General features: G+C 47.5%; 1 protein-coding gene and 1 long non-coding RNA gene across 7 annotated transcripts in view; both read left to right on the top strand.

The window, feature by feature from the left end:
- PGF (placental growth factor) overlaps nt 1–2,119 on the top strand; it is a 51,530-nt gene extending 49,411 nt beyond the window's left edge. For all 6 annotated transcript variants that reach the window (XM_045451530.1, XM_045451529.1, XM_045451527.1 and 3 more), the window contains one exon: nt 1,337–2,119. In XM_045451530.1, the coding sequence (XP_045307486.1) occupies nt 1,337–1,364 (28 nt within the window). In that variant the 3' untranslated portion in view covers nt 1,365–2,119. The remainder of the gene's footprint in view (nt 1–1,336) is intronic.
- A 5,865-nt stretch (nt 2,120–7,984) lies between these two features.
- Nucleotides 7,985–13,647, top strand: LOC123584083. Its single transcript, XR_006705150.1, has 3 exons — nt 7,985–8,155; nt 10,911–11,053; nt 13,405–13,647. It is a non-coding gene; the product is annotated as an uncharacterized LOC123584083 (long non-coding RNA).
- The last annotated feature ends 3,582 nt before the right edge of the window (nt 13,648–17,229 follow it).

Genomic DNA, 17,229 nt, shown 5'->3' with positions numbered 1-17,229 from the left:
CCCTAATTTAATATTTTTTTTAATGTTCAAAAGTCCATTATGTGTCCCCTTGTCACATTTATCTGCCATAACAATGGTGTATAAATTTGAATTGTTTTCATTTTCCTGTGAACAGAAAACTCTAAACTAAGTCCTTTCCTGGAATAAGTTATCACAGTAATTATTAGTAGTACCAGTTGATCAAAACAGCACAAATATGTCATATTTTAATAAATGTTAAACATAAAAGTATAATCAATCTTACAGGGAATGCACCTCAATGAGATGATGGTGGCTACCTCTTTTTAATTAGTTAATGAATCCACTAATGAATGTTACCTCCTGCCAGACTGAGACAGGATTCAGCATTAATTCCATTTTCATTTTTTAATAGAGGGAAAGGTTGAGAAACCATGCTCCCAGAAAGAAGTAAATGGGACTAGATGTCATACAATCATTTGAACTCCTTCCAAGTTATTTGCCAAAAGCCTCAAGGTGATCTGCTCACAAAAATTACTTCTCTTGGCTTATTAGCTGACAGTTCGGTTAAATTGTTCAGTTTTGTTGAAAGCGAAGACTTGGAAACCACTTGACTTGCGAAAGCCTTGGTTACCTGGTCATTGGCCATATCTCCTTTTTCAGCACCTACATGGATATCTCTCAGGTTGTTCTTTTGGTCACTGTCCCCACCCCACTGGTTTTATCCTGGGGCAAAGTACTGAGCTGGATTTGGAAAGGACAAGATGCTTCTTTCCTTCCTAAAGGGAGCGGGGCAGTTGTGACCAAGGTGGTGGGGAAACAGACCTCAGGCAATTTCTCATGCAGTTTTCAGGCAGAGGACATGTGGAGGCTGAAAACTGATTCTCTTAACACCATCAATACTCACATACCCCTTGGACAATCTTCATGCACATCTAGGGTTGTCCGTACCCCTGTTAGAAGACTGTGGTCCTAGAGTAACGGGAGGCATTATTGCATGAAGCCAGGCTGGGTTCAAAGTTGGCTCTGTCACTGACTAGCTGTGTGACCTCGGGCAAGTTTCTTAACCTTTCTGAGCCTTAGTTGTTTTTTGTTTTTGTTTTGTCTTCTAAAGGGTAATGATAGCAGGGCCTTCCTCATGGGATGTTGTTAAAGGGCAATGAAAGAGGGCTTAGCACAGGGCTGGGCACGTGGGTAAGTGCTTGGTGAAGGGTGACTCCTAGCTTCTTGGCCTCGGTGCAAGCAGAGACCCAGGAGTGCTGCAATCTCCCTGTGCTCCCTGTCCAAGCTTTCCCTCCAGGCCTGTCCCCCCTCCCATAGGAGGGACCCTGCCCTCACAGGGTGCTGATACCCCCTTTCTGTGTTTGGTCTCTGGCAGGTGCGGCAATACTGTTCCCCGGAGGTAACCAGCCCCTCAGAAGAGAGACAACCCCCACCCGGCTCCTGTATTTATTACCGTCACACTCTCAGTTACCTCCCTGCTGACACCTGCCCTCTATTTATTAGCCAATTGTATCCCTGCTGAATGATTTGCTTCCTCCAGGATGAGGGGCAGGGAGGGACAGGACCCTCAGGAATTCAGTGCCTTAAACAGAACGTGAGAGAAAGAAAGAAGGCAGCCACAGACCCATGTGTGTTTCAGCTGCGGGAGAAGCGCGCAGACGCGGCTTTGTGAGGGGCACGCCAGGGCCCGGTGGGCTTCCCCGGAGCAGGAGACAGAATGGGACCTGCCTCCTGTTCCGACCCTGGACCGCGTGGACCAACAGCGCTGGCTTTGGGAGCCCCTCGCCCCGGCAGGAGCAGAGGAGCCTGTTCTGTCGCCCGGGCCCAGGCTGGAGGGGAAGGCATGCCGGGGATGGAGGGGTCCTTCTGCGTCCTCCTCCTCCTCCTCTGGGCAGCAGCTCCGCACCCTGGAGATCCGCCGACCCCAGAGAACGATGCTTGCCTGGGGGCCTTTGCCACTCCTCGCGCCCTAGTCTGTCCTGACGTCTTGCACTGCTTCGTGCTGGGACATTGTTCTTTACGGTCAAGGCATCACCACCTGCCCCTCTCAGGGACACAAGCAAAGAGGCGGCCCTAGGCCGGACGTGGAGCAAGCCGCCCCTCGGTGGCTGTCCGGCTGCCAAGCCAGATTCTCTTGAATAAAGTATTCTAGTCTGGAGACAGCTTTCCCAGGGGAGTGTGTCCGCCGCAGCAGTGGGCCTCAACGGCAAAAAACGTGGAAGCAGGACAGGAAGAGGGAGGCTGCGCTCAGGGCACCCCTGGGGCTGGCTCCGGCCTCTCCTGCCGCACCCTGGAGTGTCTTCTCCCCTGCTGCTTCAGGCAAAACCCTGGGGTCCGCTCCTCCCGTCGCGATGGGTTCCCAAGATGTAATCTTGGCCTCAAAGTTGGGGGCCCTGGCCCCAGCCACCCCGAACACCCTCACATTCAAGAGCACACTCCCTTTCCCCTTCCCCCAGGGCCGTCCCACTCTCAGTCCGGTGCTGGCCCCCTGGCCCCTGAGGAATGGGGGTTCCCAAGCTTCTCCCAGCCCTTTGGGCCAGACGTCCCGGCTGCAGCATCCCAAGCCTGCTCGGGCTGCTGGCGCGGGTGGGGATTCCCAGATGCTGCCCGATTTCTTCTTCCTTTTACCTCCCATCTTCCTCTGCCTTCTCCTGAACACCTTGGCATGAAATGAGAAAAATTTTCTTTTTTCTTTTTTCAGTCCAAACCACGTAACACCAGATTCCCACCTGCCCGTGACCTGCAAGGCGTGTGTGTGTTTATGTTGTGTGGTGTTGTGGGAGGGGGAATTCCCCACTTCTGTCACTTGAGGCAGCTCAGGACAAAACCACAGGGACCCAGTGGGCAGGGGCCGGCCTCAGGCTTTGGAGGGAAGCCATGGACAGGCCGGTAGGGGTGGGGTGGAGCAGCCCTGCTGAGGCAGCTGCCCTTGGCAGTGTGTTCCCTGAGGCCTGGGCCCCCCTGGAGGACAGTCTGGTCAGAATGTGCTTCTGGCATGGTCACGGGGAGGGGGGGGGCGTTGTGGGCCAGCCTCAGGGGACACACTTTACAGGAGAGATGCACTTCTCTCCTACTTCTCCACTCTTGCGCTGCAGCCATCCTGAGCCACTGCCTTTGACAGACTGAAAGCTCAGAAGAGCATCCCTTCCCCTCGGCCAGGCCTTTGGCTCCGAGCCAGGGACCCCCCACAGGGCCGCTCACATGGAGGTCAGCTTCCCCACCCTAGTGACCCCTGTAGAGAGCCAGAGACCAGGGAAGCTCCCAGAGGCCGGAAATGAAAATCTGCATCCGGGGCGGGAGGCTCACAGCAGGAACGAATAGGAAAGGAAGTGGCTGGTCCATTTGACCATACCGGCAGCCCCATAGGTCTTAGAGGGCCCTCTTCATTTGCTCGTTACATGTTTGTAGAGCACCCCCTGTGCACCTGACACGGTCCGAGGCACCAAGGATTCAGTGGGGACTAACATGCAAGGACCTGCTCTCGCGGAGCTTATATTTGAGGGGAGAGACCGACTATATGTTGCAAGATATTGGATGGACTTTTGTGTTGCTCAAATTGATGACTAGACTCAGAGCTAAGGAAAAAGGGGTCTTGAGTATGTCACACTCTAAAATGAAGAGAAACAATTTGGGGCTGGACACATCTCCTACAGGATTTACTATGAGATGACTGGTGGCCCCAAACACCACCCAGCACCCCCTTCCTCAGTCTTCACAAGCGGAGACCAGGGAAGGGGAGGGGGAGAGAGGGGGAGGCGAGGTCCCTGGAGACCTGGGTTGCCGACCCCTTCGCATCTTCTCCCCGGAGCTGGATTTGCTCTGTGCAGATTAGCCCACGTGCTATCTGGATGGCACCTGGGGGGAGTGGAGAACTGAAGGGTGACAGAGGAGAGAGAGGGGCATCCAGCAGGAATTTCCCATGGGCCGGGGGGACATGGTAGAGGTGAATGGCCCTGAGCTGCCTTGCACATGTTCTCCTGAGAGGAAAAGCTGCAGGTAAGGAGACCCCATGGGCTGTGGGCTGTGTGGGTGTGGGGTTGGGGCAAGCGCTGAGTGGGGTTGTCAGATATAGAGCTGAAAGGGGAACGCATCAGGGAACAGTGCTGTGGGGTGCCCTGCGGTGTGCCCCACAAGAGAGTTGGCCTCCAGATGCCCATCATGCCAGATGCATTCACCGCAGAGAAGACGCGGCCACAGCCAAGCATGCCTTTGCCCCAGTCACTCCTTCCTGACCGCGTGTAAAAGAGGAGAGAGGAGCTGTGGAGAGGGCAGGGCAGGTACAAGGGCAGACTGTGCCCATGACCTCCCCATTCCCTTGGGACAAATCCATACCCTGCCTGAGGGAGGAAAACGAGTTGGTCTTAAATTGGATAGACCAGCCTAGATGGGGCTGGGCCTTTCCTAAATTAAAGTGACAGGAACATTAGAAGATTTCCCTGGGGTGCCTGGGTGACTCAGTCGGTTAAGCGTCTGACTCTTGGTTTTGGCTCAGGTCATGATCTCATGGTTCGTGGGTTTGAGCCCCTCACTGGGCCCCCACGCTGACCACACAGAGCCTGGTTGGAATTCTCTTTCTCTCCCTCTCTCTCTCTCTGCCCCTCCCCTGCTTGTGCTCCCTCTCTCTCTCAAAATAAATAAACTTAAAAAAAAAAAAAAGATCTCCCCAAAATGCTATTAAGAGACAGGAAAAGGACGATCAACATAGTTCGTCTAGACACAATGATAAGGGAAGGAAGCTAGTTTGTTTTATACCCACTGTCTGCTCAATAATCAAGTTACACATGTAAACAAAAAAAAAATTAATAAGGAAATGTCTTCTTGCCAAAATGGGGTTCTGGCATATTAGAGATGGCCTTGAATTCTTTGACATTACTCCCCTCAAGAGGTGAGGTCTCTGTTCCCCGCCCCCATGAATCTGAGTTGACCTGGGTCTTCTCCCTACGGCAGAAGGGACCCAAAATGTTTCCTTTTGAGCTAACTGGCAGCTTCTACTTTGGTCTCTTGGAAGACTGAGCTGCCACGTCAGAAGTCTAATTATCGTGAGGCCACCATGCTGGAAGGAAGCCCAAGCCAGCCATATAAAGGGAGAGAGAGAGCATGGGAGCAAGAGTGAGAGAGCTCGATCAGTTTCCAGCTGTTCTAGCTCCCAGCCATTACAGCCATCGCCCCAGACCCGTGGAGCAGAGATGAGAGGTACCCAGTGTCCACTGTTTGATTTCCTGGCCCTCAGAATTGTGAGATACATTCATAATTAATTGTTTGGGGCCAGTTTGTCATGCAGCGATAGAGGCTAAGTAGAATATAAGGAAAATAAGGAAAGGTGATGAGATTGTGTTTGGGGGAAGCTACTTTATTTATTTATTTATTTATTTATTTATTTATTTATTTTAATGAAATTTATTGTCAGATTGGTTTCCATACAACACCCAGTGCTCATCCCGACAGGTGCCCTCAATACCTATCACCCACCCACCCCTCCCTCCCACCCCCTATAAACCCTCAGTTTGTTCTCAGTTTTTAGGAGTCTCTTATGTTTTGGTTCCTTCCCTCTCTAACCATTTTTTTCCTTCCCCTCCCCCATGGTCTTCTGTTAAGTTTCTCAGGGTCCACATAGGAGTGAAAGCATATGGAATCTGTCCTTCTCTGTATGACTTATTTCACTTAGCATAACACTCTCCAGTTCCATCCATGTTGCTACAAAAGACCATATTTCATTCTTTCCCATTGCCGCATAGTATTCCATTGTGTATATAAACCACAATTTCTTTATCCATTCATCAGTTGATGGAGGGGGAAGCTACTTTAGAACCAGGAGGTCATGGATGGCCTCTGTGGAGATGACATTTACGGTGAAATCTGAAGGACAAGAAGGAATTGGTCACGTGAAGATCACAAGTAGGAGCACTCAACCAGAGGACACAGCGGTGCAAAGGCATGGAAGGAATCCCATGACGAGCAAGGAAGGAAGGGCACAAGATGTGATGTCAGGTAGGCAGGGGTCGGGTTATGAAGGGCTTTACAAGACGGGGAGGAGGCGGAATTCTATTATAATGTGGAGGGAAACCATTGGAGGGTTTCAAGCAGGGGGGTGAAGTGATATTAGGTACATTTTTGAAAGATCCCTCTGCCTCCTGGATGGAGAATGGACTCTAGGGACACCAGACCAGAGGTATTAGAGTTTGGTCCTAATTATGCATGTGAACTGGCTATCCTGATCATTCATTCATTCATTCATTCATGAGCATTCTTTGAGGCTACCAGGAGCGGGCATTTTGTAGTAGATACGTGTGTGGGGGGCAAAATATATTACCAAGTGAAAACCTTCCCAGTTTCCTGCTTAATAAGGAAAATCCCACTCTGCAAGAAATAAGGAGAGAGGCCTTAGCTGGAGAGGCTGTTGATCTACCTAAGAACTAAGAGAGAGGAGGGAAATAAAAGGGCTCAGGGCTAGATCTAGAGAAAGAGCTCTAGATTTTGTTTTGTTTTGTTGTAGAGCTCCTGATGACTTAAAGTAATTTGGGAATGAGGGAAGGGCTTGGGAGAGCGCTACAATATTTCCCTCATGTTCAAGGCCCTAATGTTCTTTGAGAGATGCTCACTCAGAGAGACACCAGGCAGAGATCGAGCCCCGTGGAATACCAGATTAGGTAGGGCTACAGAGATGGGTAAGACATTGATCTTAAAAACTTAGTCAAAGGAATCGGATATGCGCTATGTGCAGGCAATTAGAATAAATGGAAAGAAGGCCCCGCGGCTTAAGCAAATGCAGATCAAGTACTACCAAAGAAATCTGAGGTATCTGGGATGATTGGCACATGGGGGAAACCAGGGCCGGCTTTGCAAAGTTGGTGGGCACTCGAGCCATGACTTGAGGAAAGGCAAGGTTGAGTGGGGGGAGGTGACCAGGGAAGGCATTCTAGTGGGAGCGCCCTGCCCCCCTACCATTAACAAAGAACCCAGAGGTGGACGACCCAACACTGTATAGGGATTTTCAAGTGGTTCAGTTTGGCTGATGCTTGAGGTCCGTCAAACAGAAGAGTGATGGAAAAGGCCAGAAGGTAGCCCGGGCCCTGGATGCCATCCTAGGGAGTCAGGGCTTTGCTAGACAGTGGGAAGCGCTGAAATTTTTTAAGCAGGAGAGTGACATGATTTGGGGATTCAAGGCCGAAAGAAAACTTACAAATAATCTACTTCTGCCTTCACTTTTTGCAAATGAAGAAGCTGAGGCCTGGGCTTGTCCACAGCCATGAAAGTTAAGTGAGCCAGAATTTAAAAATTTATCAGTGAGTGGGATGGAGGAGAGGAAGAGGGGAGGAGAACTGTGTCTACTCCCAGCCTGAGAAGCAGGCCAGACATCTGCGAGGTGGGCTGGGTGGGTCGACAGAATAGGGCCCCTCCACAAACTCTGGGGGGAAATCAAGGCTCCAGACAGGGCAGTAACGGGACAGGGCCTTGGTGTGGAAAGATGGCTGTCTGTCAGCACCAGAGTCCAGCAGCTGTTTTCCAACAGAAGGCTGACCCTTCCCTTTCCTGAGGGAAGCGTGGAGTGCCCCTCCTCCCCCTGACATTGGCTGTGACGGAGGCGGATGAGGGCCTGGCCCCCGCTAGCCGTCTGTGGGCCCCACCTCAGAGGCCCTGGGGCTCCGGGCCAAAAAGATGTATGTTTCTAGTCCCTGAGGTGACTTTGTTACCATGGAGACCACCAGGCAGGCCCGTCAGGCAGGGAGGAGGTTGGGAGCTTCCTCACAGAGTTGGCCACCCCCCTCCCCGTTCCTCCCACCGAGAGGGTGTTACCTGGGTGATGGGGAAAGGGTGCCACCCTACTGACCTCTCATGGAAGCCCTCTGCGAATCAGGCCTGGTCTCGGTCAGACTCTCGGACCCCCATGCTGCAAGCCTTCCCCTTCTCCTCTCTCTTCTGGGGCCCCTGCCCCACCCACCCCTGCAAGTCGGCCGGGCCACCCATGTGGGCAACTCGGTAACAGGAGCCTCTGTGCTCACACAGCGCTGGTTGTTTACAGACATGTGACCGCCTGCCGCCCAGCTGGGGTCTGAGGTTTAGACTGTAATGGTGATATCCTCCCCTCGTTGAGCTCTTTATCCCTTTCAAAGCAGTCTCTGCCACCGTCCTCTTCCTTCTGAAGCCTGTGAAGTCTTCTCACTTGCCAGATGAGCTGGAAGGAAGTACTGAGAGGGTGAGAAATCTGCCCCAAGAATTTCAGCCCGGGAGTCTCGGGAGGGTCAGGGGCTGACAGCTGGCTGCGGCTGGGCCACCTCGCTTCAGGCTAGAGGCAGGAAAGGCAGAAGCTGAGGCCTTGCAGGCTCCGATTCACTCGTGGTCGCAGGGCCAGCCTTGTGGGGGTCGTGGAGGCCATCACCTGGTGGGGAGGGCTCAGTCAGAACCTGGGCCTGCATTCTGGAACTGTCCTCCCAGATCAACTGGAGCTACAGCTGCTCACCAGTCCCAGCCCTGGGGGAGGCCGAGGGGAGGGGGGCCTCTTCTCTCACAGCCAAGTTCTGAGTCCGAATCCAGGAGGCTCCCGGTGTCTTTGGGATTCTCTAGAAACCAGTCCTAGCCAATCAAGATTAGCTCCAGCAACAAAGGCTCCACATGGTCTGTTTCACTGAGACCCATTCTCTGGAGAATCCTAATACACTATGATATGGTGATAATATGTGGTCTTGTGTTGTGTGGAGGTTTAAAAAATAGAAATATAAAAGGCATCACGTTGGAGGCAGCATTTGGGAACTGTTTTTTACTCAATATGTTTTGAGATCTTTATGTAGGTGTAGACTTCCCTGCCATCCCCTCCCCTTTCCCCCAGAAGAAAACATTCCCATCCTCTTAGGAAAAGCCTAATTGTTCTGTGGCTATAACAAGCAACACTTAGAACCAGTTATAAACCCGGTTTATATGACCACTCGCTTCAGTAACCTAAAACCGTGCGCTTAACCAGTATTAAGCACGCCCCGAAAATAACCGGTCAGCGACAGCCTCACCCCACTGACCATGCTTCTAGGGCCAGAGGTCAGCCAATTCCTGTACACTCTGAAAGCTGACCCACCCCTGAACTCCATGGTCCCCTGGAGCCGATAGGAAATTAACCTTGCTCAGACCCAGTGCCTTACAAGTACAGCTCTCCCTTGCTGAACAGTAAACTCAGCCTCTTGTTTCAGATTTTGAGTGGTTGCATCTTCCTTCAATACTTCCCCCAACCGAAGACTTTCTTGCGATCTAGCGCAGATTGAAATGAAGAGTTTCAGGGAAATGAATGTCTTCCAAAATCCAGAGAATGGACAATATATTTTTTTCCAGCTTTCGTATAAATTTGCTCTAAGCTGAGGCCAGAAGCCCCTTCCTTCTTTTCCCTCTCCCCTCCTCCAATATCCCAGTTCGATCGTGGTGCATCCTACGTGGTGCATCCGCAAGACAAATAAACCTCTCTTTTTGTATTATGTCCTGTGATGTCAAAAGACCCCTTTTCCCATGTCAGACATGAAGACAGAGAGAAAGGAAAAGCAAAGGAATCATCCTGCTACATACACTTAATTTCTGATATCAAAATGAGATTGTAATATACTCGTTATTTTATAACTTGCTTTGTTTTAGGTTTATTTATTTTGAGAGAGAGGGAGAGAGCACGCATGCAAATGGAGAAGGGGCAGAGAGGGAGAAAGAGAGAGAATCCCAAGCAGGCTCAGCACTGTCAGTGTAGAATCCACAAACGGTGAGATCGTGACCTGAGCCAAAGTCAGACGCTTAGACAACTGAGCCCCTCAGGCACCCAAACTTGTCAATATCTCATAGACATTTCCCCATGACATTAGATATTCTTCAACAATGTGAGTTTTTAAGTGCTGAATTGCACTGCATCATTTGGATATCCCATAGTCTGATTCATTGATCTATTGCTAGGTCGTTTCTCTTTTTCTGTTGTTGCTATAAGAAACAATGCTATGGTGAACATCCTGTGGGGTTGTCTTTGTGTGTAGATCTTTGTCATCATAAAAATAAAAACAGCAGCAAAAATCAAACCCATCCTTCGATTGTGCATTCTGCTTCCAGGTGCCTCCCGATTCCGGCCTGTGCTTCAGATCCGCATGTTTGATAGTTGCCTACCCTTTCAGTCTCTCTCTTGGCATTTCCACTCCCTTCCATAACTCAGCCCTGAGAGAGTGACCCCAGGGATTTCCATGGTGTCAGTCAGCATTTCCGGTTTTTATCGTACTCAACAGCACATGTTGTTCTTAAACTCCCAGTCCTTTCCTCAGCCTGGAAGCTTCCATGAAATCTGGTCTCTGCCCGCCTCTCGCTTCATCCCATGTGAGACGCTTCCCAAAGGTCCAACACACTTGTCTTTTCTTACTTCTTGGAATTTGTGGTGCCCCCTCAGGGCCTTTGCTCATGCTGTTTCCTCTGCCAGGAAATCCCTTCCCCCCCTCCCACACCCAACCTTGCTGACTAATACACATGCATCAGCCATAGCTCAGCGCAAAGGCACTTCCTCAGGAAAGTCTCCCAAATACTCCTCCCCATCAAACTGGGTCTACTCCACCATCAGAGCTTTATGGAGCCCTGTCTACTTCCTTGCAGCACTAATCACTATATCCTGAAAAATAATTCTATAATTTCATGTGTATATTTACTATATAATTTTAAAAATATTAATCTTGGGGCGCCTGGGTGGCTCAGTTGGTTAAGCGTCCGACTTCGGCTCAGGTCATGATCTCACAGTTCGTGAGTTCGAGCCCCGCAACGGGCTCTGTGCTGACAGCTCAGAGCCTGGAGCTTGCTTCACATTCTGTGTCTCCCTCTCTCTCTGCCCCTTCCCTGCTCATGCTCTGTCTCTCTCTGTCTCAAAAATAAATAAACATTAAAAAATTTTTTTTTTAAATATTAATCTTAACATCACAAATAATAAACCCATTTACTTTGTTCCTTAACAACAGAACATTACAGATATTATAGAGGCTGCTTGCTCCCTCCCCCGAGTCCGTCCCTGGCCTCCACTTCCTGGATAACGGCACTGTTGGGAGCTTAGTGTGATCAGCACAGGGGTCCAGGGCTTGGGCTCTGGAGCCAAACTGCAAAGGTTTGATTCCTACTGCTCCTACTTCCTAACTGTGTGAGCGTAAGCAAATCACCTAGCTGCTTGTTGCATATTACTCAAATAAAAGTGCCTCAGTTTTATCATCTGTAGGGCGAAGATTAATGATAGTAGCCAATGGTGCTGTTTTAAAATTCATGTAAGATGCTTTATGTTAGGTGATTAGAATAAGTGCCAGGCTCCTAGTGAGTGCTGAATAGATGTTAGCTCTCACTATTTGTAATCGCTAATTTTATGTGTCAACTTGACTGGTTCCTGGGGTGTCCCGAGATTCGGTGAAACATTATTTCTGGAGAAATAATGTCAGTGAGAGTCTCTCCAGATGAGATTAGCATTTGAATTGGTAGACTCAGTAAAGGGGATGAACTTCCCCAGTGTGGGTGGTCATCATCCAATCCACTGGGAGCTTGAACGGAACAAATCGGTAGAGGAAGGGAGAACAGCTCTCTGCTAACTGCGCTGGGACATTGATCTTCTCCTGCCCTTGGCCTGGGACTTCCACCATCGGTGTTCCTGGTTCCCAAGCTTTGGACTTGGACTGGAACTTATACTCTCGGGTCTCCTGGTTCTCAGGCCTTTTAGATTCAGACTGGAACTATGCCCCAGACATTTCTAGGTCTCTAGCTTGCAGAGGGCAGATTGTGTGTCTTCTCTGCCTCCATAATTGCGTGAATCAATTTCTTATAATAAGAAATCTATCCACCTGCCTCTCTATCCTATTGGTTCTGTTTCTTCGGAGAATCCTAATACACATAATATATCGATAATATACAGTATTGTTTTGGGTGGGTGTTAAAATCATATAAATATAAAAGGCATCGCATTGGAGGCAGCATTTGGAACTGTTTCTACTCAATATGTTTTGAGATCTTGTATGTCCCTACAAATGGATTTAGTTCTGGTTCATTCTTTTAAAAGGCTGAATAACAATAACAATAATAATAATTCAACATATGAAAAGTCACATTTATGAATTCATTTCCATATTGATATTCCATAAAATATTGACTTCGAAGTTTTTTCCCAATTTTTTGATAGTGCAAGCAATGCTGTAATGAATATTCATATACATCCTCATGCACATGGGCAAATGTTTTCCTGGGTTAAATATCTAGAAGTGGAACTTATAGGTCACAGATTATGGTTATTTCTACTTCAAGTGGCTCTGGTAAGTCATCCTCCAAAAACATATAATTACATATCCCTCCCCACCAGGAATATTTAAAAGGCACTTTCTACCGGAGATCATGCTGACATTCTTTGATGCTGTCTTCTAAAAATCTGAGGTTGTTCTGGGTTTTTTTTATCTAGTGTTTTAAACTTGAATTTATTCATGTAATTTTTAAATATTTATTTATTTTTGAGAGTATGAGCGGGGTAGGAGCAGAGAAAGAAGGAGACGCAGAATCTGAAGCAGGCTCCAGGCTCTGAGCGGTCAGCAGAGAGCCTGATGCAGGGATCGAACTCACGAACTGCAAGATCATGACCTGAGCCAAAGTGGGATGCTTAACTGACTGAGCCACTCAGGTGCCCCTAAACTTGGATTTATTTTTGTATATGAATAGGAATTAATCTTGTGATTATCTACCTGGAAAACTCAGAGCACCAATCGATGAGTTCAGCAAAGTGGGTGGACACCAGATCAATCAAATCAATATATTAGTAATAATGATCTGAAAACATAATAATTTTAAAATCCCATCCACCATAGTAACAAAAACTACAAAATACTTATGAATAAACTAATTAGAAATATAGAAGACCTTCATGGAGAAAGCAATAAAATTGTATCGAAAGACACAAAAAAGACCCAGATAAATGGAGAGATGTGCTATGTTCAGTAATAGGATGACTACCACTCTAAAGATGTTGATTCTCCTGGATTAATTTAAAACGCCAATGCAATTCCAGTCAAAATGCCAAAAAGACTCTTCGTAGAACTTGAAAGGATGCTTCTAGAATTCGTATGTTTTTTTTAAAAGAGTAATAAAATAAATCATAAGTTAATTCAGTTGTGCCAATACCTCTCATGAAGAATCCATCCTGTCCCACTGGTTTGAAATCGCTTCTTTATCCTAAGTCAGATCCCTCTAGATGCCTGAGTTGGGTTTCGGATTCTTCGTTTCTCACTTACACCTCTTGTCCAACATGAGTCATGGAGCAAGGAGGAGTTCCTTGTTGTTTCTCAAAGACTCAGGCTAAAAGAGGCCCTGTGCCTCCACAGACATGTGCTTTCAAGATCACTATGGTAGGAGGGAAGGGGCAGGGTGAATTATACACTGGCTTTTGAAGCTTCCATCGTGAAGTAACATGTTCTGTCCTTTCGCACCTCAAAGCGAGTCCTGCGGCCCAGCATAACTTCCAAAGGGGCAGAGAAGTGTGATCCGACCACATGCCAGAAGGACGACCGGACCGTGGGAATGCTTCTAATGTGCTACCATTACATATGGTGTTTGCTGTAAGTTTCTAGTAGATAACCCTTTATCACGTTAAGAAATGAGTTCCTAAGTTTGTTTAGAGTTTAAGTAAAGAGTGTGTTCTTATCATGAATGAGAATTAAATTTTATCAAACGACTTTACGCCATTTGTTTGAGGTACAAATGTTATTTCTCTCCCTTAATTTGTTAAGGCATTTATATACACTGTTTCCCTGCCCAGAACATTCTTCTCCACTGCCTTCTCCAAACACTTTTTTCTGGTTAATTCTTTCTCATCCTTCAGAGCTCATTCATTTATTCAGCAAGTATTTATTGAGCAATACTGTGTACCAGATATAGTTCTAGCCACTTGGGATAAGTCGGTGAACAAAGCAGATAATGGCCCTTGCCTGTGTGGATCTTATTGGGGGTAAGGAAGGAAAATAAACATCGAAGAATAAGTAAGTAAATGATATTGCAGTCTCACGGGGTTGAGTACAATGGAAAAGAAGCAGAGACGGGTAAGAGAGATGGGGTGTTAGGAGGGTGTAGTCAGAGTAGGTCTCTCAAGAAAGTGACCATCAGGGCAATGACTGGAAGCAAGTCTAGGGTTTACCAGCCAGATATCTAGAGGCAGACTATTCCAGGAAGAGGGCAGCTTCAAGGCGAAGTCTCTGGGATGGGAGCTGCCAGGGGTGTTCCAGAAGCAGTGAGGAAGCTTGAGTGGCTGGTATTGAGTGAGGCTGGAAGGAGACGAAGCTGGAGAAAAAATGGAGAAGGGTGACCATGAGAGCCTTGGAGGTCATGGTAGAGACCTTGAGTTTTTCTCAGTATAAGGATGGGAGCCCTCGCAGACTTTTGAGCAGAAGAGGGACAGAATCTGACTTGTGCTTTGAAAGGATTTCCTGACACAGAGATGGTAAGAACTGCCTTCAGGGTGGCAAAGGTAGAAACAGGAAGACAGGAGGCACCTCCAAGAGTAGGTCAGGTATGAAATGAAGATGCCCCTACGGAAAGTCGTACCAGTGGAGGTGGAGGTGAGAAGTGGAGGGGGTGAGAAGAGCTCAGAGGTTGGATATATTTTACGGGAAACACCAGTATGATATTCTAGTGGATTGTATGTAGAGTGTGAGAAAATAGGAGAAGCCAGGATGGCTCCAAAATTTTTGGCCTGAGCATTTGGAAGGATGGAGCTAGAAGACACTTTAGATGGAGGTTTCAGGTTGGGGCGGGTCAAGCGTTCAGGTTTCTTGTGTTGTTTTTTTTCCATGATAATTTTTTATTGAGACATAATTCACATACCATAAAATTCACCTCTTAAAATTTGGTCTTAACATTTATTTATTTACTTACTTTTGAGAGAGAAAGAGAAAGAGAGCCTGCAGGAGCCAGTGCAAACGAGGGAGGGGGCAAAGAGAGAGCAAGAGAGAGAATCCCCAGCAGACACCGTCAGTATAGAGCCCGATGCAGAGTTGGAACCCATGAACTGTGAGGTCATGACCTGAGCCGAACTCAAGAGTCAGACGCTCAACCGACTGGGCCACTCTAAAATTCTCCTCTCTAAAATGTGAATTTGGCAGGTTTTAGTATACTTACAAGTTGTGCAACCATCACATTATCTAATTCCAGAACATTTGTTGATCCTGAAAAGAATCCATATTCTTTAGCTACTTCCCAATCCCCCTTCCCTGAACTGTCCCTTTGGATTTGCCTATTCCGGAAATTTATGCAAACGGAATCATATAATTTGTGGTCTTTTGGGCCTGCTTTCTTTTACTCAGTGTAATGTTTTCATGGTTCACCCACCTATCAGCACTTCATTATTTTTTATGGCTGAACAGTATTCCATTATATGGATATATCATGTTTTGTTTATTTATTCATCAGTTGATGGATGTTTGGATTATTTCCACTTTTTGCCTATTATGAACGATGCCACTATAAACATTCATGTGTAAGTTTCCACGTGGTCATATGTGTTTAATTTTCTTGAGTATAGGTAGGTCTATGAGTAGATTGCTCAGTCATATGGTAACTCTTTTTCAAGAACTATCAAATTGCTTGCTATAGGAACTGCGCTGCACTCTGACCAGCAATGTTATGATAGTTCCAACTTCCCCAGATCCTTGCCAACACTTGTTATCATCCATATTTTTTATTACAGCCATCCTTGTGGGTGTGAAGTCGTATCTCACTGTGGTTTTAATTTGTATCCCCCTAATGGCTAATGATATTGAGGATCCTCTCAAGTGCTCACTGGCTGTTTGTATATCTTCTCTGAAGAAGGGTCTGCTCAAATCCTTTGTGCGTTTTAAGTCGGATTATTTGTCTTTTTACTGTTGAATAGTAAGCGTTCTTTATATATTCTGGATGCTAGACCCTTATCAGATAAATGATTTGCAAACGGTGTCTCCAAAATGTGGGCTCTGTTTTAAGGCTTTAGTTCTGGACTTGTTGAATTTGAGATGTTTTATTAGACTATTAACTATTTAAGTCTGTTAGAAAGGTGAAGGCTAAGAGATACAGAAGAGATATACAGAATCATCAGCATGTGGAAGGATACTATTTAAAACCGTGAGACTAAGTGCAATCCTCATCAAGAGAGTAAGGATAGAGGGAAGGAAGACATTAAGGACTGAACCCTGGGCTGCTATAACATCAGAAACTGCAGAGGAGGAGAAGAGCCATCAAAGGAGACTGGGAAGTGAGACAGGAGCAACCAAGAAAGTGTGGATCCAGAAACCTGGGGAGAAAGGGATGATCACCTGGGTTGGATGCTCCTGAGAGGTCAAGAAAGGTGAGGACCAAGACCATTTGGTTTAGCAACAAATAGGTCATTGGTAACTTGACCGAGAACAATTTCAGAGGAATGTTGAAGAAGAAAGCCCCATCGGACCAGGTTCAAGAAAGAGCAGAAGAACAGGACACAGTGAGCACAGACCTCTTTTTCAAGGAGCTTTGCTGCACACCTGGGGTGGTAGATAGAGGGAGAAGTGAGGCCAAGAGTGATTTTATTTTGTTGTGTTTTCTCACCTTGCTCTTAAAATGCGAGAATCAGCATTATGCTGGTATCCAATGGGAATGATTCAATGGGAGTCAAAAATTAACGATGCAGGAGAGAGAGGGGAGAATTGCTGCAGCTGTGTCCTTGAGTAGGTGGTGGGACAGGGTTGATCCCAGGTGGAAGGCTGGCCTTTGATAGGGCACAGACAGGTCATCTGTGGGAAGAGGTCGGGAGGCAGTATGTGGGTGCAGACCTGGCAGGTGGGCAGATAGCAAGCAAGAGAAGAGAACCCCAGTGTTTTCAAGGGAAGGACGAAGCATGTCTCTGGCTGAGAGTGAGGATAGGGGAGGAGGTGTGGGGATTCGGGAAAGGGGAACTGTATGGTAAGGTATGTGGGGGAGAGCACATGCACTAAGTAAGGACAGTATGAGTCCAGGCAGCAGTGGGGTGCAGGCGAGGTCTGTATGCCCACTTCAGATATAACTTCCTCCGGAAAGCCTTCTCACCCCCAGACCAGGCTATTCCTCTTGTTATAAGTCTCATAGGCCCTGTGGTGCTTCTTTCATACAGCTCTGATCACACCTGGAATGAAATCTCAACTGTATTCTTTAGTTCTTTAACCTGTGTCCCTCCCTAGACTGTAAATCCCTTGAAGACGTGAGCAGAGACTGACTATTCCAGCGCTGTATCTCAGCATCCCTTTCCTCCCGCATAGTAGTGGCTCAATACAAAAGTATTGA

Source organism: Leopardus geoffroyi, chromosome B3 (genome assembly GCF_018350155.1).
Source record: "Leopardus geoffroyi isolate Oge1 chromosome B3, O.geoffroyi_Oge1_pat1.0, whole genome shotgun sequence".
Taxonomy (NCBI): domain Eukaryota; kingdom Metazoa; phylum Chordata; class Mammalia; order Carnivora; family Felidae; genus Leopardus; species Leopardus geoffroyi.
The sequence above is the reverse complement of the archived record's forward strand: the minus strand, read 5'-3'. Positions and strand labels throughout refer to the sequence as shown.